Raw genomic sequence first — 25,833 nt, 5'->3', positions numbered from 1 at the left:
AACTTTATCATAGTGAATGCTTACCATGCTATCCCTTTAAACCTTTCCGGTAGACTGGAAAAAGAAACCAGAGTGATAAAAAGGACCTAAAAAAAGTATATTAGTAACAGACGAACTCGCACTCAGATAGTGCCATACATGTGAAAACAATTGGTGCATCATGTAGAGAAAGTTCATACAAAGGTAGAAGAGCAACGATAAATGCAAATTTGGATGGCAATATCATAAATCATCCAGCACAATATTTAATTACACCACTACCAAAACAAAAAATACAGAGATCCCAGAATGTTCTGTTCTGCAGGAGAAAGCACAAGCCTGTGATCAACCTCCTAACCAGCATTGAAAATGCAGTAGGTCTCGCCTTTGATTAGGTTAAAACCATTTGCTTTGTTAATGGTATTGAATAGCAATGCAAATGGTTTTGCCTGTGTCGATGAAAGCATTTGCTTTGTTTTACCTACTGACACGTACAAACTACTACCTGTACATTATATTGTACGGGATCTTCAAGAACAAACAAACGGTGCTGTTCGTTACAGCCTCATAACTGGGCTACTTTGTAATAGGGATGTGTTTCCGAATAGTTGTGCAACCGAGCACAATGAGATGAGTGGTGATGGTGGGGTAATAATATAAACAATAGGGTGCAAGGGTGGTATTCCATTCTTTGCAAATGAGTGGCTGTAGACGCCTGAATACAGTGACTATAGGGCATCATGCATGGAACATGAATTTCAATACCTTTGAAAATACACCGATGACTAATGCTTTCTCAAGGGCTGCCCAATATGGTGGTAGCGCTCCAGGGACAGAGCGATACAGTGGAGGGGCGCGCCAGGGACAGAGCGATACAGTGGTGGGAGCGCGCCATTGACAGAGCGATACAGTGGTGGGAGCACGCCAGGGACAGAGCGCCACAGTGGAAGCACACCAGGGACAGAGCGCCACAGTGGGAGCACGCCGGGGACAGAGCCATACAGTGAGAGCACGCCAGGGACAGACCCATACAGTGAGAGCACTCCAGTGATAGACCCATACAGTGAGAGCACACCAGGGACAGAGCCATACAGTGGGAGCACGCAGGACAGAGCCATAGAGTGGGAGCACGCCAGGGACAGAGACATACCGTGGGAGCACGCAGGACAGAGCCATACAGTGGGAGCACGCCAGGGACAGAGACATACAGTGGGAGCCTGCCAGGGACAGAGCCATACAGTGGGAGCACGCCAGGGACAGAGCCATACAGTGGGAGCACGCAGGACAGAGCCATAGAGTGGGAGCACGCCAGGGACAGAGCCATACAGTGGGAGCACGCAGGACAGAGCCATACAGTGGGAGCACGCCAGGGACAGAGACATACAGTGGGAGCCTGCCAGGGACAGAGCCATACAGTGGGAGCACGCCAGGGACAGAGCTATACAGTGGGACAGAGCTATACATTGGGAGCACGCTAGGGACAGAGCCATACAGTGGTGGGAGCGCGCCATTTACAGAGCGATACAGTGGTGGGAGCACGCCAGGGACAGAGCGCCACAGTGGGAGCACGCCAGGGACAGAGCGCCACAGTGGGAGCACGCCAGGGACAGAGCCATACAGTGAGAGCACGCCAGGGACAGACCCATACAGTGAGAGCACTCCAGTGATAGACCCATGCAGTGAGAGCACACCAGGGACAGAGCCATACAGTGGGAGCACGCAGGACAGACCCATACAGTGGGAGCACGCCAGGGACAGAGCAATACAATGGGATCACGCCAGGGACAGAGCCTTACAGTGGGAGCACGCCAGGGACAGAGACATACAGTGGGAGCATGCCAGGGACAGAGCCATACAGTGGGAGCACGCCAGGGACAGAGTCATACAGTGGGACAGAGCTATACAGTGGGAGCAGGCCAGGGACAGAGCCATACAGTGAAAATTAGGAAAGAGAGTGGGTAATACATCGGGAGCCAATAACAGAGCGAGTTAGCAATAGAGTGGAGCCAACAACAGAAGACAAAAAAATAAAAAAAGAACAAATGGGTAAAGGAGAGCTGGAGAGAGAAGGGGGACCAGAGTGATAAGTTATGAGAAATCAAAAAATCTGGAGTGAGATAATGAGGATTAATGAATAGAAAGAGGCCATTGACGTATCAGGAAAATCAAGTCGCGGGTGCCCACGAGAGGAACCAATAAAGGAGGCAGAGATTTGAAGGGGAGACTAGTTAAAGAGAGTAGATAAATTGGAGAGAAAAGTATGAAAAGGAAATAAGACGGAGTTAGGAGAAAAAGAAAACAATGTACTAGGGCAAAAGAAACGGGAGGCACAATGTGAACAAGTTGAAAACTGAAGAATGGTAACTGGAGCAGCAAAATGTAAACTAAATGAGTGTGATGGAGAGTAAGAACTAAAACTCGTAGGGGGCAAGATGACCCATGAAATGGCCTGTTGTCCCTGGCACTGCAGTGGTTTTAGCGCAGTGCAGTGGTACAGGGATAGTCCGATTTACAGTTGGGTGAAGGTACGCAATCCATGGGATGCGGGGTGTTTTAGTAGAAGTTGGGGTAATTGGCGAAGAGGCAGGCACTCACCTCTTGAGTCCCTTGTGGTCTGGATCTAGGTGGGAGTACTTCTGAAGGGGGCTTCGCCTCAACAAGTCTATGTCCAATTTTGGGGTCTTAGAACTCGGCAGGAGAGCATTGGGAAAGAGGGTGGTTCCTTCCAACTTTGACCCATGGAGGCTCTGAGTGACTTGGAGTAAGCAAGGTCCATTCTCTGGTTATTGGTGTGGGGGTCAGCAGAGGGGGCTGCAGCATTCCCAATGCCCGAGCCTCTTCCATTCTGTGATCGACGTGTAGGAGCGGTCTTGTCTTGGCCTGAGCCTCGTTCAGGCTCTGAACTTAGCAGGGGAGGTTTAGTAGGGCTCCATGGCGTGGTTGGGGCGGGTCATGGGGGTAATAGGCATGCCAATAGACCTGCTGCTTCCCTATGTTCTGGTTGATGTTGAGATGTAGTACTGTTGAGGACAGTAGTACGGTAGGGGACTTGCCCAGAGGAATAAGCATTTATTTGACCGGCGTGTCATCCAAGATCTAGGGGGATGTTCGGCAGGGGGGTTCTGTAGGCAAGGTGCAAGTGGGGCATCGGAGGAAGGAGGGCCAGGTTGGATGACTCAGTAAGGAGCCCGGGTTTGGAGGGTGCCCCAGAGAGAGGGTTGCACAATGGAGTGAGGACCAGGGTGATAGTTGAAGGTGAGGATTAGAGGGTGCAATTGGCGGTGACGGTTGGAGGGTACAGTTGAGGGAACCAATGAGGACTAGAGAGTACAGTAAAGAGAGTCTGTTGAGGGCAGGAAGGTGCAGTACGGGATTTGAGGGTGGGAGGGGGGATCAGGGTTGAAGAGGGCACCAGGGAGTCACCCCGGGGAAATCACTCACTTGGCTTACGCCTCGTCCAGGCTCTGGTCAGTAATAGTCATGATCTGTTGCAGAATATCACTGATGTCTTGCTTCCGGGGACACTCTCTGTTATCCTGGTGGGGGTTCATGCTTTGCAGGCCCGGGGGCCCCTGCTGCCGGGGGGTGCCTTGACAGGCCCACCCCAGGCCCTGCATCAGACGTCGCTGCTCGCCCATGCTGCTTCCCAGCAGTGGGGGAAGCTGAAAGGGGCCAAAAACCTTCCGAGTGAATCCACGGGCCTTGCTCGGTTAGGAGGCGGGGATTACAACTCTAGTGAGCGTGCGCCCACCGAGGAAGAGTACTACGCGCTGTCCGTGTTCAACTGCCTGACCCAGTAATGCCTTGGGCTTAGAAAACTGTCTTAAAACATGTTTGTGCACACTTAAAATGAAAAGGAAATCTAAAGCAATGGCTTGTTTATTCTTTTCAAAGAACAGCCTTTGAGCACGTGAGTGATTGACGTATAGAGGTTACAGAAGGACAAGGATGACGAAGGTTGGAAATAGAGACTAAGGCTGTGCCATTAGTCAGGGGCATAAACAAACGCACCACAACGCCGAGTTTTCTGTTTCTGCCGTCGCACTTGGACGAGCTTGGCCGGACTTCCTGCTGACGTAAAAGGTTTATTATCTTCTTTATGGGGCCATATGTTTGGACCCATAAAGAAGATAACAAACCTTTTACGCCAGCAGTAAGTCGGGGAAGTCCGTCAGAGGACGCTCTTTTTCAATGGCTGGCCACTGTTTACCCTAAAGGGTGACGCCAGCCAATGGAAAAGAGGGGCGGGCTTAAAGCCTGCTAGTGAAACTCACCTAAAATCATAAAATCTCGCCAGCGAGGCTGCGCATGTGGGCAGCCTACGGTAGCCGAGACCTAAAAAAGGAGTTCCTGGGCTTAAATATTTCAGACTATGCAAAGACTTCTGTTCTTCAACTTAAAATGTTTAGCATTCCTACCACATTCTGACCATTCTTAACTCACATCATTCCAAGTGGATAATAAGCATTGGAAAAGCCAATTTTTTTCTGCTATGTGAGAACTAGTGGCTTTGCCAAAGTCGTTTAGCCATGTTGTACAGCAGTTTGGCTGCTGTTCAGCATAGCTAAATGTTAGTGAAGACTAGCGTGGCATACAGTGTAGTGGAGTGGCAAAGAATACCTGTCACAATCTTCTGCTGCCCTGCTCCTCATATAATGTATTCTAACCAGCGTGATTGTTGGGAAATTTGAAGCTCACACCACCCTCAATCCTTTTGACCAAGCTACACCCCCTGATTGCAGTACTTAATTAAACAGTGCTGTAATTGGAATTGTCAAATTACCTCTGGGCAGGATGGGGACTGGAGTAGAGTCTTGGGAGCTCCCCCCTGTAAAAGAAATCAGTAATCATGGGGGGGTCTGCACACGTGCAAGTAGGAAAAGTAGAAATATGTCTAAGTATAGTATTTTGTACTGGAAGAGTAACCTTTCAGTGTAAAACATATTGTAGACTCCTAGCACTATGGTGCCAAGGTGTGTGCCTGGCGCATGGTAGCTGAAACCGGCGCTAGAGAGAGCGGAGCGAGAACCATATCTCTCTAGATATGGCACTCTCCTTCTCCCGTTCTTTGCTGCTACATTGTGTTTCTTGGAAATCTGGGCCAAAGAGGTAGATGGTCTGGCATAAGAGGCATGATTTTGTGTAGATATTGGCCAGTTGCAATGGCTTCATCCTGAAATATGAAAACAAAGTCATGGGGCCTCCCTTAAAAAAATCAGCAATCACCCTAGGGGGGCAAAAACTAGTGTCAAGAGTGTATTAGTGTTGTTTAAATGTCCACAAATCAAAATGAGCCATCTAATCTACTAACTGAGGCTTTTCTGACATCACAGACCTAATCAGAGAATCCATCTCAAATGGTATTGGTCAACATCTACTAAATCAAGCAACCATTATACCACTTTGAAGAAACCAATAGTCTAGTATATATTGCCAATGAGAGACCCTATAAGTCCCTAGTATACAAAAAGTCATATATAATGGGGCATGGTGGTTTAGAGGCTCAGTAGATTTCCTTCACTGGAGTGTACAATGCTGTGTTGCTTGCTGACATTTTTAAAGGCAGCCCTACTTTTCAGACTGTCTTTAAATGTATGTTACATGCAAATTCGACTTTGGAATTAAAGGTACTTTGAAAGTGGAAATCTTCTTTATTTTTAAACTAGCAGCCCGCCCCAGCGTTGCCTGGGGTAGAAGGGGGCTGGGGGCTGCATTTCAGGTTTGCGTGCTCTCCCGCCCAGGCCCCCGCCCGCCACGACATTGTCTGTGTCCCGGACAATGTTGTGGCGGGCGGGGGCCGGGGCGGGAGAGCACGCACACCTGAAATGCTGGCTTCCCCTACCCCCGCCTGCCCTGACATTCCCCAGCAGCCCGTGCCCCGCCCGCCCCGACCCTGGCTGCCCCGGATTCTTACCTTGCCTCTGCTGCTCACACCGCCGGTCCATATTTCTCCGGTGCGCCGCTCTGCCACTCACCACCTGTCCGCCGCTGCTCCTCCCCGCGCCATATCCGCCTCTCCGCTCCGCCGCTGGCCTCACTTCACCGCTCCTCCCCTGCGCGCCATGTCCGCCGCACCTGGGACGCTGCTCCTCCCCTGCTCCTGACGAGACGACGCACAGTCACGGCCGGCGCTACTTTGGGGGAACTACTTTTTGTAAAAATGTAACTTTTTATATAAAGTTTAATTTTTTAAAGCCTATGACCATCTACACACCCTGCCGATTTCAACGGTGTATCGGGTGTGTAGATTGGCGCTGTGGTTCCCGAGTTTACCTTGCCTAAAAGGTGCAAGTTCTCTCTTTCTAATAGTAGTATAGATATAGATAAACTCACATGTGCAAGTACAATCTTGTAGGCCCAGTTACAGCCATCAGATACCAAATCAAAATCTCAGTTGCCCAAGGTCAACCATTTCATGTCCATGCTAGATCATTATATGCCAAGACTCAGCCATCATTCACCCAGGAGCTATCATCATACACCGAGGCGCAATAAAAATATGCTCCGGCTCAACTGATCGCGGCAAACCCCTCAAGTGCACAGAGATATTCTTACATACACAAAATCTATTCAGTTTTGAATAGTATGTAATTCTCAAAGAACAGAAATGACCAATGCTTTTTTGCAAGTTTCTGCTGAAGTTCTCATAGAGCCACATTTCCCATATTTTCAACATTTTGGGCTTTTCTCATATAAATCCTAGAATCTTGACAAAGGCTGGAAGAGAGCAGGAGGGACAGCTCAGTCTATGTGCAAAATGGTCAATGTCCAGTGACACCGTCATCCAGTCTTGGCTTTTGGAAGATAACACTTTGCCGGATGTGACACAGAACATGGGACCCGTTGAGCTCTTGTCAAGTCCAGAGCATGTTTTGCTACCTGCCCACTTTTCCATCACATCCAGCTTCCTGCTTCGCTGGCATTAATAGCGCCAGATTGCATCAGAAAAGAGTAACAGTTCTCCTCATCTAAATGCAGGTCTGTGATTGGATAAAGCCCCTATGAGAATCTTACTTTTAACCAATGGTGGCCAAATTCACAAAACTATTTGCATATGAAAGTTCAAGTTAAATGATTCGCCTTTTGAGTATTTAAAATTCAATTTTGTAATTCTCAGAGGGGAATTTGTTGTCATTGAAGGATTTACCGCATAATTCTACACATGAGTAAGTACACTCTCATAGGCGGGGAGAGGACATCTCAGGGCAGGAATCAGCGTGGGAAATTTGAACTCGCGAGTTTGCAGGTATTCGTGTCCATGACCCATTTAGAGCCTGGAAATAGGCAGAGATTTACCCCTGTAGAGCAGGAGTAAACTATTTTCCATTGTGGGAATGGGAAGGGAATACCCCCAAAACGGGTTGAGGTTTTCTTCAGGGGATTTCTTCATGGGAACATTTTTTTCCCCTTTGAAAACACATAACATTAGGACCTGGCTTCACCGGCACGGAAAATGAATTTCACCAAATGCCTGACCCCTGAACCTGTTCCAGGTAGCCAGGAGAACTGTCACGAACATTTGTGATTTCACGAAAGATTTAAGTCTGCGTCCTCTTGAGGGAGTAAACCTGCAGGGACAGATTTGCAGACGTTTTGTGAGTCGCCAGTTTACAGGCGTCCTCGTCCCAGGGGGCAGGCAGGCTCTCTGTACATCCTCAGTTTAAAAGGAAAGCTTTGTTTTTGTACCACATGGCCCGCGGTTTAGATTCCCTCCCCAAAGAACAAAGAGATCTGATTCTTTACAAATCATTAGATGTCTGCTACCAAGGTCATTGGCATTGATAGCTGAGCAGGCAGGGGTGTAGCTTCCATGGGTGTAGCAGGTGCAGTGGCACCGGGACCCACAGACCTGATGGGCCCCCTGATTGTTAGAGTATTCCATATTTCAAAAAGCGGCCAAGGGGGCTATTTCCTCCGTGCACTGAGACCCATGATAAACTGACTACGCCACTGTACCTGTGAAGAGGGGCAATGCACAATAGCTCGGTATTTAAGTGCCTGTGTTTAAATAAAAAATATGCATGAGACAGATATAAAATGCATTCTCAATAAAATAGTTTATTTTGAGTAGAAACCCCCTAGCTTTAGGACGGATCCTCAAAAGAAAGTCCCACGCCAACAGTGAAAGGCTTACAATTACCTTAAAGGTGTACTTAGATTCTTTCCTTGAACTCGCAACAAATTCCAGCAGCACACGGCTTTGCGTTATGGACCGCACCCGTCATACAGAAACATCTGCACCAGGGCATGTTCACCTCGGTGTAAACAACAGCACGTTTAGCCACAGGGCCCAGATAATGGGGCCGAGCCAGCCCTTCAGACAGTTGTTTCCTCTTATGAGTCCCTGGGGAAGGCTCGTTTATGGAGAGGGTTTTCAACACCGCATAATCAACCGAGCTCGGATCTTCCGTCGCCCCCTGACCTCTGACCCGCGGTGGGACTTTGTTCTCCAGGCATTTCCGAGTGCAGTGCAGGGAGTGTTTGAAGCGCCTGTGATTAGCGGGACCATCGCAGCATCCTGTGACTTCCTGTACTCAGACGCCTCTCCTCCCCGTGCTGACGTGAGCACGCACGTCGCGGCCGGCGCTACTTTGGGGGGGACTACTTTTTAAAAAAATATATAAATATTGTAAATACCAGTTAATTTTTACATTTATCTAGCTTATAACCATCTACACACCCTGCCGATTTCAGCGGTGTATCGGGTGTGTAGATTGGCGCTGTGGTTCCTGAGTTTACCTTGCCTAAAGGTGCAAGTTCTCTCTTTTTAATAGTAGTACTAGCAGCCCGCCCCAGCGTTGCCTGGGGTAGAAGGGGGCTGGGGGCTGCATTTCAGGTTTGCGTGCTCTCCTGCCCAGGCCCCCGCCCACCACGACGTTGTCTGTGTCCCGGACAATGTTGTGGCGGGCGGGGGCCGGGGCGGGAGAGCACGCAAACCTGAAATGCTGGCTTCCCCTACCCCCGCCTTCCCTGACATTCCCCAGCAGCCCGTGCCCCGCCCGCCCCGACCCTGGCTGCCCCGGATTCTTACCTTGCCTCTGCTGCTCACACCGCCGGTCCATATTTCTCCGGTGCGCCGCTCTGCCACTCACCACCTGTCCGCCGCCGCTCCTCCCCGCGCCATATCCGCCTCTCCGCTCCGCCGCTGGCCTCACTTCACCGCTTCTCCCCTGCGCGCCATGTCCGCCGCACCTGGGACGCTGCTCCTCCCCTGCTCCTGACGTGACGACGCACAGTCACGGCCGGCGCTACTTTGGGGGAACTACTTTTTGTAAAAATGTAACTTTTTATATAAAGTTTAATTTTTTAAAGCCTATGACCATCTACACACCCTGCCGATTTCAACGGTGTATCGGGTGTGTAGATTGGCGCTGTGGTTCCCGAGTTTACCTTGCCTAAAGGTGCAAGTTCTCTCTTTCTATTAGTAGTATAGATATAGATAAACTCACATGTGCAAGTACAATCTTGTAGGCCCAGTTACAGCCATCAGATACCAAATCAAAACCTCAGTTGCCCAAGGTCAACCATTTCATGTCCATGCTAGATCATTATATGCCAAGACTCAGCCATCATTCACCCAGGCGCTATCATCATACACCCAGGCGCAATAAAAATATGCTCCGGCTCAACTGATCCCGGCAAACCCCTCAAGTGCACAGAGATATTCTTACATACACAAAATCTATTCAGTTTGGAATAGTATGTCATTCTCAAAGAACAGAAATGGCCAATGCTTTTTTTGCAAGTTTCTGTTGAAGTTCTCATAGAGCCACATTTCCCATATTTTCAACGTTTTGGGCTTTTCTCATATAAATCCTAGAATCTTGACAAAGGCTGGAAGAGAGCAGGAGGGACAGCTCAGTCTATGTGCAAAATGGTCAATGTCCAGTGACACCGTCATCCAGTCTTGGCTTTTGGAAGATAACACTTTGCCGGATGTGACACAGAACATGGGACCCGTTGAGCTCTTGTCAAGTCCAGAGCATGTTTTGCTACCTGCCCACTTTTCCATCACATCCAGCTTCCTGCTTCGCTGGCATTAATAGCGCCAGATTGCATCAGAAAAGAGTAACAGTTCTCCTCATCTAAATGCAGGTCTGTGATTGGATAAAGCCCCTATGAGAATCTTACTTTTAACCAATGGAGGCCAAATTCACAAAATTATTTGCATATGAAAGTTCAAGTTAAATGATTCGCCTTTTGAGTATTTAAAATTCAATTTTGTAATTCTTAGAGGGGAATTTGTTGTCATTGAAGGATTTACCGCATAATTCTACACATGAGTAAGTACACTCTCATAGGCGGGGAGAGGACATCTCAGGGCAGGAATCAGCGTGGGAAATTTGAACTTGCGAGTTAGCAGGTATTCGTGTCCATGACCCATTTAGAGCCTGGAAATAGGCAGAGATTTACCCCTGTAGAGCAGGAGTAAACTATTTTCCATCGTGGGAATGGGAAGGGAATACCCCCAAAACGGGTTGAGGTTTTCTTCAGGGGATTTCTTCATGGGAACATTTTTTTCCCCTTTGAAAACACATAACATTAGGACCTGGCTTCACCGGCACGGAAAATGAATTTCACCAAATGCCTGACCCCTGAACCTGTTCCAGGTAGCCAGGAGAACTCTCACGAACATTTGTGATTTCACGAAAGATTTAAGTCTGCGTCCTCTTGAGGGAGTAAACCTGCAGGGACAGATTTGCAGACGTTTTGTGAGTCGCCAGTTTACAGGCGTCCTCGTCCCAGGGGGCAGGCAGGCTCTCTGTACAGCCTCAGTTTAAAAGGAAAGCTTTGTTTTTGTACCACATGGCCCGCGGTTTAGATTCCCTCCCCAAAGAACAAAGAGATCTGATTCTTTACACATCATTAGATGTCTGCTACCAAGGTCATTGGCAGTGATAGCTGAGCAGGCAGGGGTGTAGCTTCCATGGGTGCAGCAGGTGCAGTGGCACCGGGACCCACAGACCTGATGGGCCCCCTGATTGTTAGAGTATTCCATATTTCAAACAGCAGCCAGGGGGGCTATTTCCTCCGTGCACTGAGACCCATGATAAACTGACTACGCCACTGTACCTGTGAAGAGGGGCAATGCACAATAGCTCGGTATTTAAGTGCCTGTGTTTAAATAAAAAATATGCATGAGACAGATATAAAATGCATTCTCAATAAAATAGTTTATTTTGAGTAGAAACCCCCTAGCTTTAGGACGGATCCTCAAAAGAAAGTCCCACGCCAACAGTGAAAGGCTTACAATTACCTTAAAGGTATACTTAGATTCTTTCCTGGAACTCGCAACAATTTCCAGCGGCACACGGCTTAGCGTTATGGACCGCATCCCTCATACAGAAACATCTGCACCAGGGCATGTTCACCTCGGTGTAAACAACAGCACGTGTAGCCACAGGGCCCAGATAATGGGGCCGAGCCAGCCCTTCAGACAGCTGTTTCCTCTTATGAGTCCCTGGGGAAGGCTCGTTTATGGAGAGGGTTTTCAACACCGCAAAATCATTCGAGCTCGGATCTTCCGTCGCCCCCTGACCTCTGACCCGCGGTGGGACTTTGTTCTCCAGGCATTTCCGAGTGCAGTGCAGGGAGTGTTTGAAGCGCCTGTGATTAGCGGGACCATCGCAGCATCCTGTGACTTCCTGTACTCAGACGCCTCTCCTCCCCGTGCTGACGTGAGCACGCACGTCGCGGCCGGCGCTACTTTAGGGGGGACTACTTTTTAAAAAAAATATAAATATTGTAAATACCAGTTAATTTTTACATTTATCTAGCTTATAACCATCTACACACCCTGCCGATTTCAGCGGTGTATCGGGTGTGTAGATTGGCGCTGTGGTTCCCGAGTTTACCTTGCCTAAAGGTGCAAGTTCTCTCTTTATAATAGTAGTATAGATAGATATGTCACCTCTAAGGTCTCTCTTAGGTGCCTCAGGAGTGGGGGTGCTAGGTAACTATAAGCAGGGACATTTTTAAAGATATTGTATAGTCCCCTGTCTGGTAAAGCAGCCAATTGTGTTTCCCCCACTTTAGATACTTATAGGCATATTTGAAAGCCCCTATCGCCACCACAAAGTCACTTTTAGTGATGTGGTGTTGGCGATAGGGGCTTCCCCTTATTTACAAGGCAGCCTTAAGTAACTTAATGTGGTGTAACGCTGACTTGTATATAATAGCAAAACAGGGTTTGGCTCTAATCAATAAGGCTGAGCCTACTCAAATTCGTATTCACTACGGACCGCGGTTGAACCAGACAGCGGCTGCCAATACATTTTGAGGCTTTTGTTAAAAATCGACTGGTGATTGTATCTCCGTTAACGCTAAAGAGGAAAGATCCAGGTTTCCCTGCGCCCTTTGGCGCTTGGAGGGTACATTACTCCGCGCAGAGGGAAGTGCGCTGTCTGAAGTTAGAATCCCAGCCCGCACAGCACACTGCGGATTCCTAATAGAATCCTTTGGACAAGTTGATGAAACTATTTATATGGATTGTAAAAAGTCAAATATTCTGTTCTTCGTGTAGTTGATCCTGAGGAGAATCCCACTAATTTAAGGGATTAGTAACGCGTAGACCATCGGGTCTGCCAAGTTGCTCTTACTGCTGGTTAATTGTCTTGCAATTTTTTGTGGCAACATTACAACATACCCTTTAATCAATCCAAATATGCATATGTTTGTGGATAAGGTGCATTTAAAACATTCAAAACAATCAATGGTTTAAATATTATTTGTTGGCAGACCCAGTGATTTTCCAATTGGTGTATTCAATTCCCTTTTTGTTTTTGTATAATGACAGTATAAGTGCGATTTCTGTGCATTTTTTATTGTGTCCACTTTCATTGTTTGTTTATATTGTCTTAAATGTTTTTGAAATTCTAAAGAATTTGTAAAACTAATTTTGTGAATAAAACAGCTATTAAATAGCACCAAATGCATTGTACAGTTGTCTATGCATTTTTTGTTAGATTGGGATTTTGAATGAGGTATCAGTATTGGCATTTCTCTTTGTTACTTAATTTGACTTGTATATAAGGCAGCCTTTCAGACTGTATTTAGCGTAAAAGGGCAGGGCAATGGATGTTGCAGTGGGTGTTCCACCGTGACACCCAATGATTTTGACACTGCCCCCTATTTACAAGAGCAGGATGCAGTGCCAAAATTAAGACCAGGAAAAACCTGGTCTTAATCAGGCGAAACAAGGAGAAAAGCTTTATTTTGCCTCGTTTTTGCTGTTTCCTTATGTGCTGCCTTGCACAGCACACATAGAAACATCAAATTGCCATTGATTGTTATATGCAGGAAGGTGTTCCTTTCTGCACTTAAACAATAAAAACAATTCCTATGTGTGCATTTAGCAGCACAAATAAAAGTTTTGAAACTCCAGGAATTATTGTTTATGTGCAAGGAGGGAGATCTTCCTGCACATTAACAATCATTTCCTCCAATGCAGACACACTTGCACTTTGGGGCAAGGGTGCCTGCATTGGGGCTATGCAGCTGAACCGCACTAGGGGAAACACAGGCGTTCATTGCATTCTTGTGAATAAGGCGCATCCGGCATTTTCAGAATGGAGAAGCGTGGCGTTAGCAATGTTTGCTTAACACCATGCTTCTCCACTCTGTTGTTAATATGTCTTTTAGCTCCATAGGCTAACATTGGAATATTTTAGTTAAGTATAAATATTGCTAGGAGGGGGCAATCATTTCAATCAAAGGCTTACAAGATTGATCATGATAAATGACAACTTGCTACTGTTGAATGTATCATAACTAATACGGACAATAAGTTACAGGTCTTTCTTTTCCGTGAGCTAAAATCCAGCCTTATGGCAGCCTCTTCTAATTGGTCAGCCTTAGCAGAATTATGCAATCTTCTTTGATAACGTGATAAGTGGACTGCATAGAGCAGATGTTTTCTGATGGGGGGAGCTCTTCAACTGCAAGAATACAGGTCAGAAAAGTGGCTGGGTAAATCAAACTGGGCTTCAGAGAGAGCAGGACAGTAAAGAATTCTAGCCAGGTCTACCCCCACTTCCTGCAGCCCCGGCCAGATGGCAGGTCCAGGACTTGAATTTACAGAAGGTCTGGGGCGGAGGGAGTGGAAATAGAAATTAGCCACACCAGTAGGTTGGTTTAGCCAGATCTTACTCTCCTAGAGAGGATTTCTCCATCTTGAATTTTAAAGTGCACTGCTTTGTGGGGCAAGACTATGCCACACTTTGGAGGATGCTGTAATGCATTTGGAGGCAACATGCACCTCATTCGACAGGGGTGTCACCTGATTGTCTCCTGAGATCATTGAATAAATATGCGAGAGCTGCATAGCAATTCTGTTTTGCTGCCTGAAATTACAAGATTAAGGACTGCCCTGCTGGAACCCTGGTTTGCATCCCCAAATGGTTGTGATCGGAATTGCAATCTGAAGGACTTCTCCTGTTGCACACTTGGAACTACAGCCCTCAGGAATTGCTTCTAAAAGGATTAACGACTGGACTTCCTGAATGCAACAGGTTAACAAAGCTGCCCTGCACATTTCCCACAAGAAGTCCCCAGCCTAGAGTGCGTTCAGTAAACTTTTAAGGATTTGGCCAGGTGGATTGTGGAAAGTATAGTTCTAAACTTCCAAGGACCATCTCAGAAATTCTAGTCCCTTGGATTTGTGTTTAGGACACTTTGAACCACTCAAGAGGAGCTTCAAGAAGACGTTTCAGAAGCTTAGTGCAACTTTTGGAAAAAGCTCCACACGTTGATCGGCATGATATTAAGAGTCAAGGTCTAACTTCAACAGCGACCAGGTCAGAATTTCAGGTTCATCCCACTGAAAGCTCCGGAGCTCCAGGCTTCCAGGATTTGAACTGGGTCTTGCAAAGAAGCAAACCAATGATGTCACAGCCTGCATCGAGAGAAAATCCTCCAGAAACGTTTCTAAGTCCGAAAGTAAAACTTTGACTGGGGACTTAGTGTATCCGACCAGGGCTCAATCGCAGTTAGCCTCAAACTTTGACTTTGTGCTGGTCAAGTATGACCAGATGTCCAAAGTTGTCACTATCTGGGCCCGATTCACAGAACTAACTTAAGACAAAATCCTAAACTTACTACTTTTGGTATTCACAGAAGTTAGGATTTTGTCTTAAGTTTGTCTTAAGACAGACTTAAGACAGACTTAAGACAAAATCCGAACTTAAGTCTGTCTTAAGTTTGTCTTAAGTTCAGTTCAGATAAGCTTTATTCGGTTAAATTAAACCATAAAAGCAACAGAGAAAATTACATACATACAAAAATAACTCAGCAGTTCGTTGTAAAATTAAAAGGAAGCTAACTATTTAAAAACAAACTAAAATGTTTTGACTAATCGACTGGTCAAAGTAATACCCCAGAATACACAAAGTCCCACTTTTTCATCTGATATTATAATTTGGTGCTCGGGGGCCAGGATAAAAGTCATGCAGGTCCCAGATACAGATGGGACCGTCTCCAACTGTGGGCTGGGTAGATCGTAAATAGGTGGCAATGTTCCTGTATTTAAATTTAATTAGTATCAGGTCCCCCGGAATGTCCTTGGGCAGCAAACCTAGCCACTCCACCCTCCTGACCCTCAGGATCCCGCCATCTAAGTCAGGTGGTAACGGTCTATTGTTTTTGAGCCAGAAGATGGCTTTATTCAGTAGGTCCTGATGTGATTCATGTTTGCCTGGACTGAGTGCTGGGACCCCAGAGAGAACGGTGACATACGGGGCGGCTTCGGGGGGTAGATCAATTCGATGCCTTCTTTCACGAACTCTGTGAGGGGTATGTCCGGGATTAAATGTAGCGTTGCGGCCACTTGGAATGCATGTTAACATGTGGGAATCAGAAGTTTGAGCTTTCCTGGGAGCAGTGTTCATCGGCTTTCCATGGGTGTTAGTGACAGTGGAGCATGTAGGTGTAATAGTATTTTCAGTTGGTGGATTGGACCTTGTTACAATTTTTTCAATCCTGATCAGTCTGTCCCCCAACTCATTAATTTTCCCGACCAACGGTGATAAAGCAGCGTTTAGCAATTGATCGATTTTGGCTAGTAGGGTTGATTGGAAGGGGGGTGCATAATCATTTGTTTGAGTCCCGGCCTTATCCGATGCAGGTGAGGTTAGGATGGGGGGGGATAATAATAAGGGACTACAGCACATTTGGTCGGTATTCGCTTGAGAGAGGAATGTTTCGGGGGATGAAGGTATGTCCAGGGGCGTACAGATTATTTGACCAGTGTCTCTACCCGCTATAGGGGGAGTTTGAGCATCTGGGACATACTTAGTGCCACACATGGCATTTAGCTCTTCCCAGATGGACATGTTAGATTGGGAGCAGAACCCCGGAGACAACAGCAACAGGGTCAAAGACAGTACAGATTACAAATGAAACGACTCAGTACCTCCTCAGTTCATGACACCAGATGGGGTGGCCCGGCCCGTCCTCCTCTGGCCTCTGAGGGCCACAGAGGGCCCGCCCTTTGCCCGGGCTTAGCCCCGGGCGCCGACCCGCACGCGGTCCCGCGACGCGGGAGGAGTCCCCTTCTCTTATGCGCCTCCGTGCGCTGTGGCCTGACGCTGCACCCGGCGTCCCCGGGAAGAAGCAGGGGACGCTGGGAAATGTAGTTATTCATCCTCTCCTGCGGCGCTCAAAGCGGTAGTAAATACCGCGGGTCCCGTGCCTCTGGACCTCCGTGATGGGCAGCAGCAATCCCCGGCAGTGTGGTGAGACTTAAGACAAACTTAAGACAAAATCCTAACTTCTGTGAATACCAAAAGTAGTAAGGTTAGGATTTTGTCTTAAGATAGTTCTGTGAATCGGGCCCTCTGTTTTTAAGCACTAGAAAGTGGGTAATCATTAAAAATGTGCATCTCTGGTTCTCTATATTGGATTGTTGTCATTTTGGTGTCATCTTAAAGGTAAACATATTTTCTACTTTTATAAATTAATTTGGATTGCTATTGGGTGCAGTGTTTTACCTATTTAATGTATTAGTGTTTTTTAACCCCTTCAATGCTGATGACGAGCTCAGCTCGTCATCAGCCACGGGGGACGTGTGCGGATGACGAGCTGAGCTCGTCATGTATCGCGGTTAATTGAAAACAGCCGCACAGCGCAAAAATAACCGCAGCAGCGATGCGGTTAATGCTTTACATACCGGTCTCTTGATTTAAGCCTGCCTGCTTGCAGCGCGCTACCAAGGGTTAAACCAGGGGCTAGTGTATTGAGAGCTTGTCTGGACATTATATTGCGCTGGTGGCCTTATTGCTAGTGGTAGGCGCATACCTACCCCTAATAATTATCCACATTCCCACACTGACTTTTTATCAATCCCGAGTAATATTATGGAAAGATCTCGAATTGCAAGGGCATTTGGAAAACAATCACGTTCTCCAAGACCAAAAGCTAGGTTACAGAAGAGTTATAGAACTGAAACAATTCTGACGCACTTCAGAGCAGAATGTCATACCAAATGGCTGACTGCAAGCAACGCTGGAGGTGGATTTCTCTGCAGGAGAAAAGACAGCGTCTCTCTCAGCGCGTCGAGGAAGAGGAGGGGCAGCGTCCGTGGGCAGCTTGCATCTGCTGGGCTCTGAAGGGGACAGCTGTTCTGCTCCTATGTTCACCACACCATCGTTCGCTCATTAGCAGCGATAGCAGTAGCGATAGTAGCAGCCGTGTTAGGGTCAGCTGCATCAGCGATGGTATCATCAGCATTTGATTAAGGCTATGTTGGTAATATTTATCCCTGAAAGTTGCCTGGTTTGACGTACGTTTTTGGACATAAGACATCAATAAAGATGTCACTAGGAAGTGATCGTCTCTCAGTCCTCATTAGAGTTCTATTACTAATCAAAACATAGCAAGCGGGGCTTTCCCAGGTTGCTGAGTTTTTATCTTGTTGAAGAACTCGGAGTGTAATCTAGGAATCTTAGATAGTGGCTTCTGCTGTGTCATTTGCACTAATGAGCTGCAAGCAAGCCACTTCACACTCCTTGATGTCTGAGTGACTTAAACAATCCCAGAGCACTTTATGTTTTTCAAAACGCAAAAGGCGCAGGAAGGAGTAGGCGATACAATAAAAAATGGAGCGTTTCATTCTTGACTTCATAAAACCTGAGGAATGGGTTATGTCTCTAGTATTTTCCAGTTGTAAGGTGCAACAGGACTCCTCCCTGCCCCTGCCATTCCACCTTGACATGCTTCCAGTGTTAGGAGCAAAGAGGAAACATACGCTATAATATCTTGCTTTTCATATGTTAAGAGTTTTATCAAGTGTTTGACAACATCAACAGGCCTAAATCATAGAATATAAATCAATACTGTTCCCAAATCCTTCCTACTACAATTGTCTGCTTGTCTGGTTTAAACACAACCATATTCAAAAACTAAGAATACATCAGAAATCTCATGATGCATGCAAGTAAAGAGAGCAGGCTCTCTGTTTTATCTTCTATATTGCGTCCTTTGCTCTTTCAAAGCCACAACACACAGAAGCTAATCAGAGAGCTGGTATGACACACTTTGATTTCTAATAGCTCGCCTACAATGGTATACCAGACATGTTCAACGGATTGCAGAGAGTGCAAAATCAGGCATTCAGGTGACCTCACTTTATCCAGGATGGAACACCTTGAAATTCAACGACAAACTTACAAAGGCCAGTCTGAGGGATTACATGGACTCAAAATGATCTTAAGGATGAGCCAAGCAACTGGCTTGCAGATATATCTTGATAAGGGATTTGTTCAGGCTTGTTGGTATGGAACAGTCCCTAGTATGTCGATAGATGTTTACCACTGCCACGGGTGCCCAAGCTGCTGTGACATCTGGATCATTGACCACAATGTTTTGTCAAAAGAAAACATGGATCATGTGTGTGGGCTATGACCTAGGCCTCTCTCACGGACTTCTGCCTGCTTACACTGGGAGGAATGCTCCAATAGCTGCACTCCAATGGTGGTCAATATAGTGTGGTTTTAGTTTTTAGTGATCAGTAGAGTGAACAGATCTTTTTACTTGTGTCACTGAAATGGCGCCACCTGGCCCACTCTGATAAAGGCCTCATGTATTGGCTAGTGCGCACAGCTGAGATTTATGTGTGACTGTGGGAAGGTATAGTGCATCAGAAAATACTGCAAATGGTTACATATGCCCCCCGGGATACATGCATGCCTGAGAGAAGATACAGTGCATCAGAAGATAGCACACATCATTTTGTGAGCTTGCTGTGGTACATATGTGCTTAGGAGAATGTACAGTGCATCATAAGATAGCTGGGTTGGCAGCTTTTGTGCATTGGGGCATATATGTTCCTCTGAAAAGGTACAGTGCATCAGGAAACATCACACATGGTTACATGTACATGTGGGGCTCTGTGTGGGCCTGTGAGCCTGTACCACATGTAGGACATGACGCACAATGTTGAGTGGGCATGCTGGTAAGCATAGCTGCCCATATGAGGGTACATTAAAGGATATGAACATGTGTATTTGTGTGCACAGTGGTGTCTGTGCTTGCAATGGACACAACACATGAAAGACATTGGGTTTGATTTTGGGAGGGCCTGTGCTTGATGGATTATTAAGGAGAGATAGAGATTCCTCCTGGACATATCTGTGTATTCTTGCATTCCTGAGAGCTTGGTGGGGTACACATTGGATGAAGGAAGAGCCAGGCTGTTCGATGCAAGCCTTAGTGTCTCGGCTCTTTGATACTGAAAGGAGGCTGGGGCCATTTAAAAACCTTTTGATGAGCATATCGCTGAGGCTGACATCCAGGTATGAGCTGCTACTCAGTCCTGTGACCTGCGTTAGGGGCTATCAAGATTGATGTGATAGACTACTCCATGGAGGAACAGTACAACAAAGGAGTGGGCACTTCAGAGTGGCTAACCCCCAAAACATGAACTTCAAAAAAAAAGATGTTCAATCATGTGTGTGCGAAAATGGATTATAAAAAGTGGAGCTTGATACTCCCAAATTGTCAAACTGAAGCTGTACATCACTGGGGAGAAGCTCTGCAGGAGTTCTTCTTGTTGTCACGAGGACTTGGCATGAAGTGTCTGCTTGTCTCCCTGGCTGGGTGAGGGGACATCACCCAAGAGAATCAAGACCATTTTTCTGCAGCACCATTTCTGCCTGGTCCATGACCAATGGGTCGTATTTGGAAAAAAAAGATTGCCTGTAGGGAGCAAGGTCAATTGAGCGTCCTATGAAGAAGAGTAGGATAATCTTGTCCATCAAGAACAGTCTGCTGATCAGGGAGCCTGCCTGTGTGAACAGGATGTCAGTGGGGTCCATGGAGAGGACAAGACCGCTGTAGCGATTGGATAATCAGGAGGGGACAGTTGCTAAGAGGAATGGTCACCGCTCCTGGGCCGTACTACCATTAAGAAAGGGGTATTGCCCCTGGTAGAGCTGGGACCCAAAGATGGTTGATTTCTCATTGATTCTGCTGATCCCATATGTCTGGAGGGGTCCAAGAGAAGACTAAGTACCGTCATTCTGTGAGTGCTATCAAGACCCTCTGCAAGTCAAAAGTGGGCCAGAGTCCAGGAACGGGACCATCTCCCTAGGACAGCATGCAGCTGCAATTATCAGCAGGTTGTGGCTGCCGGAGTTGGTCCCTATTTTCTCCTACCTCAGTCTTGGAGCCACCAAAACCCATAAAACACAAGGAGATGATAGATGGAGCGCGTAAACTTTTCAGACACTCACCCCTAGTCACAGATCCGGGTTGAATCCATCATCGTTCTTTAGCTCACTTTACCACCCCAGTTTAGACCCAGCTATATGCAAATCAGTCTTGACCCTGTGCCTCATGGGAACTGCCAAGCCAGGTCTTACCTGTACCCGAAACAAGCATCCTGGGCCACCAAAACCCATCTATGGATGAAGAAGTGTTACCATCAAATCAGAGGGGAGCCGTAGACATCTGCCACACAGCCAACTATGCTCATGGTCAGACCTGGAACACACACCCATGGACTCCGACTTGACATCCAAGTGAGTGCGGATAAAATACTGGGCCATTGGGCTCTGGGAGAAATTGTCCTGACTGACACATGCATAGGTGGGGACACATGAACTTTTTCTAAAAGCCCTCATTGAACTTCTAAGTCTTGAACTCAGTAGCAATGCATCCATAGATGGGGAATTAGGACAGGAGTTGCCTCGGGTAACATTAGCAGACGTGCCTTAAGATGGCTTTGTATATTCGGTGAAGTGTTTTTTATTGTACTGTGTGTTCAATTGGGCAATCATGTCTTGCTTATTTGCGTATTTTGAGTTGTGAGTCTGTGCTCACCTTAAACCAGTCTCCCTCCCTAAGGAGCCTTGTACTGCTTGGCCTGTGCTACCACTGAGAGTGAGGTGCTTCAGAGGTACTTGGCCCAGTTGATCAGAATCCACAGTAGGCCCTGGGACCTCGAAGTGAATTGCTTCAACCATCACATTGAGCCCGTAACTCTTGCTCCCTGTGGCTATAATGTAACTTCCCCTGGGTAAAGTCCTATGATTCTCTTCTGCAGCTACAATACTAAAATGAATGCAGGGTGGAATTTCAGAGCCATACAAAAGTTTACAATTAATTAATAAATAAGAACATTTCTGCTATCTTTAATGGGAATGTAAGACGTGAGGAAAACAAACACTTTGGCTGTTCTAATGGCAATGTACATTGGCTGGGTGCGTGGCAATGTAAATAAAGCACTCAAATTGACTGAGGATGCCAATTGTGTGTAAAACCTAATTTAGATCTAGGTGTACGCTCTGCCATTTTTTCCAAAGATTCCACCCTGCCCCTGCCCCACTCAATCTAACAATGTTCAACAGTGTGGCAGCCATCAACAGACATTATCTTGGTAACTGCTCTACTATTATGATGATGACATAGAACTTGAGGAAAACATGCATGAAGAATCCTAAGGATCCACCCTCTCTCTCACTCGGGAATGGAAGTGATTGGGGAATCTCAGGGATTCTCCTGGCCCTGTGGACATGGATAGTGCCTTGTTCGAAACTTTACTGGATGTACTGTAGGTCCCGGCCTCTAGTAAGTTTGATTCCCACAGGCCTGCTGCTCATCCCTGCCTGGGGAGTACCTGTGGAAACAAGGAAAACATATCCAAGGGCATTATATGTGCTGCATGGCTAATAAGGATTCTTGGTCCTCTCCCTGGGCCACAAGGAAATCCAACTGTTCTCCTGCCATCATGCTGTGTGTGAGGGGCAAATGTAGCTCAAGTATTGAGCTAGCAGTGCCTTTCAGCCTTGCTTCGCCATTGTACTTTACCTGTCTGTTATTGTCAGAAATGAACATTGGCTTTCCATTAACGGATCCTGGCATGATGTGTTACTGGTGCTTATCAATAGGTTTGATTAATTGCCAAATGTACACAGGATAAATCTCGCACTCTACTGAAAAAACTGTTAATGATTAATATCTGGGCATGAACCACATGCATGTATACATTACAGCAATATACTGCATGTTAGGTTGATTGTATAAGTTTAATTTTATCGGTAGCAGGGCCCAGCTCATCTACTCAGTGAGGTAAATGGACCTAACCCTGCACATCAGCAACATAATACTAAGTGAAATAGCAAAGTGCCTTATTCAAAAGGAATGCCTCCATTGACTATACATTTCTGATATTCATATAAGTAATTGTAATCCCTCATTGGACATTCAATACCATAACTTTTGGAGTAAGTCTCTGTTTCACATAATTATGGTGTGCACAACATAAAGTTTATGCAAAAATACCAGACACACAGGGTTAATTCCACCCTGGAATAATGCAAACTGGGATTATTTCCTATATCTGTAACATTTTCTTACACCTACAACTAGTCCTTCTAAATGTCATTACAGTAAAACGTCATGGACAAATGTCTGTATTTGTTCAATAGTGGATTCTAACATATCACAGAGTTGTTTTTAAAAGAATCCATCTGCTATTATTCTCAGATTCCTTGGAATGTATGAAGTGCCCAGATGACCACTGGTCAAGCAATGAAAAAGACAGATGCATTCCGAAGAAGATTGACTTTTTGTCTTACAAGGAGCCCCTTGGGTTTATCTTGGCTGTTATCTCAGTCTTACTCTTCCTCAATGCTACTGTTATCTTGTGTATATTCATAAGATATCGACGCACTCCAGTGGTGCGAGCCAACAACCTTAATCTCAGCTATATTCTCGTTGTGGCCCTCATGCTGTGCTTCCTCTGTTCCTTGGTTTTCATCGGTCTGCCCAGCAGAGTGACCTGCATGCTCCGTCAGGTGATCTTTGGTATATCCTTTTCAACTGCTGTTTCCTGTGTGATGGCTAAAACAATCACAGTGGTCATTGTCTTTAGGGCCACTAAGCCCAATAGCAACTTGAAGAGATGGATTGGCAACAGGACTTCTTTATATATTGTACTAACTGCCACCTTCATAGAGCTGAGCCTTGGAGTTATCTGGCAGTGGACGTTCCCATCTTTTCCAGAACTTAACAACATTGTTAACAATTGGAAGATTGAAGCTGAATGCAACGAGGGTTCAATACAAATGTTCTACTGCATGTTGGCCTTTATGGGATTTTTGGCATGTGTGAGTTTTGGGATTGCTTTTTTAGCCCGGAATTTGCCTGACACCTTCAATGAAGCCAAATTCATCACCTTCAGCATGCTGGTGTTTGTCAGTGTGTGGCTCTCTTTTATCCCAGCCTATCTCAGCACAAAAGGAAAATACCTAGTAGCAACTGAAATCTTTGCCATCTTGTCCTCTGGTGCTGGTGTTCTATACTGCATTTTTGCTCCAAAGATGTACATCATCTTTCTAAAACCAGAGATGAACAGAAAGGATTGTGTGGTCAGAAAATCAGCACAGCCTAAAAGAACTATAACAAAGATTGTTTGATGAATATGAGGATGTGTTGGTAGTTATGCTGTTGTGTAGTTCTTATAAATGTATATAAGATCTGTGTATTTAGACAACATAAACTGCGGGCTTGGTGTTCAGACTGATTCAAGAGGCCCCCGCCGGGTATGTTGGCCTGTATATAAGCTAGCTCACATTGCCAATAGAAACTGCTCTTACCAAGGAGTGAATAGTACTTGGCAACTATCGAACATGACAACCCTGATCCCTCAGAACATTGGAAACAGTGCAATACTTTTCACCTAGTCACTCGTGCTCACTTAGTCTCAGAGAGATACACAGAATAAACGATATGGACATTTTTCAATAAGCATTTATTGAACATTAGTCATTCTAGTGTAAAATAGGTGTGCTGAAACCACCGCTAGACAGAAAGAGATATAAATGATTAGAAGCACTAAGAAGGTAAAAGGTTGGTAGGTTTCTACCATTTGGCTATAACCATGAATACAGGTAAGTATGTAAAATACATGAGTTTTAAGTACCTGGGTATCTCTTTAGATAGTAAAATATCTTGGAAATCTCAACTAGAAACCTCAAAGAACAGACTAATTCAGAATCAAGTTCCTATTCTAAGGAAACACAAAAATAGTCATTATAAATCAGTTACTCCAGCAATCACTTTGTTCAAATATAAAGCACAATCTGCTTCCCTTTATGGTGCAGAACTCTGGGGACATATCTCGAAAGGCACTTTCTTGGTCCAGGAAAACAAATTTATCAGACAGTTGCTAGGTATACCTATCTCTACTCCCCTTACTCCGGTTATATGGGATATTAATTTTCGCCGATCAGATGACCATGCTGCATTGCGCCCATTGTTATATTGGGTCCGTCTCTGGTCCACTGACGATCTAGTGGACTACAGAGAGGCTCTAAAGGAGATAATGGCAATAAAAAACTCTACATGTTTAATATGGCTGGCCTACATCAAAAAATGGTTAGCAGAGCTGGGTTTAAGTAGCTTATGGTCAGATCCGGATTTGATTACCAATAACTCTAAGAAATTGTTAAAGAATAGGTATTGGGAATATATTAAAGATTCTGTGTTGAGAAATCCTAACCTGGGGACCCTGACCCTTGGGTTCTTTGAATTAAAAATGGATATGAAACTAGAATCTTTTATGGACGAAATCTACCCACCAATGGCCAAATCTTTATATCTAAAATTTCGCTATAGTGCCCTCCAAATTAAATCTAGGACTTCAAAATGGCACTGCAATAAAGGACCAGGAGGCAGCACTGGATCCGATTTATGCGAATTATGCGAAATGGGCCTGAGGGAAGACGAGTCCCATGTGTTATTTATATGTCCCGCTTACTTATATGCAAGGAAAAAATGGCTAAAACCCATATGCCAACTCCTGGGCCTTCGCCATATTAAAGTTGGCGAAAGAGTGTTTAAAGGTGATACTGCACGCCCAATAGTATTCAGTCTAAGCCGCTTCCTCCTATCAGTAGCGATAGTCAGGAAGAGAAAAGGCTATAAAATGTAATGTAAATAGAGAGATGGCATGACTGTAGTCCAGCAGCTGAATGTATCCTGACTTGTGCCTATTGTACTTTAACTAATTGCGCATACGTAATCTTTACTGGAACGTGTGTGCATTATGTAATTATCTAATGTAACCCAACTGATATTATTATTACTAAGTGGTGCATGTAACTGAATATGATCTAGGCTTATACTGTAATTGAATACGATCTAGGCTTATACTGTAACTTTGACTAGATAATGACAATAGGAATTGGCCTGATCTTAGTGTTTCCTGGTTCTTTGTTTTTATTGTTTCATAACATCTTTTTAAATATTATGAATTGCTCTTTATTGAATGTTCCTCGAATATGTGCACTGATTTAACTGAGAAGGACCTTGCTGCTAGTTCTCCTTTATTCTTAACTTGATATTGTGTAGATATAT

The 25,833-nt window shown here is 45.7% G+C and overlaps 1 protein-coding gene across 1 annotated transcript in view; it reads left to right on the top strand.

Moving 5' to 3' along the window:
• Window positions 1–23,891, top strand: part of LOC147684529 (extracellular calcium-sensing receptor-like) — a 109,493-nt gene extending 85,602 nt beyond the window's left edge. The window contains exon 7 of the mRNA XM_086939690.1: window positions 22,960–23,891. Within this exon, the coding sequence (XP_086795816.1) occupies window positions 22,960–23,891 (932 nt within the window). The remainder of the gene's footprint in view (window positions 1–22,959) is intronic.
• Window positions 23,892–25,833: the final 1,942 nt, after the last annotated feature.

The sequence above is a fragment of the Lissotriton vulgaris genome, chromosome 10, assembly GCF_964263255.1.
Source record: "Lissotriton vulgaris chromosome 10, aLisVul1.2, whole genome shotgun sequence".
Classification (NCBI taxonomy): Eukaryota; Metazoa; Chordata; class Amphibia; order Caudata; family Salamandridae; genus Lissotriton; species Lissotriton vulgaris.
The sequence above is the reverse complement of the archived record's forward strand: the minus strand, read 5'-3'. Positions and strand labels throughout refer to the sequence as shown.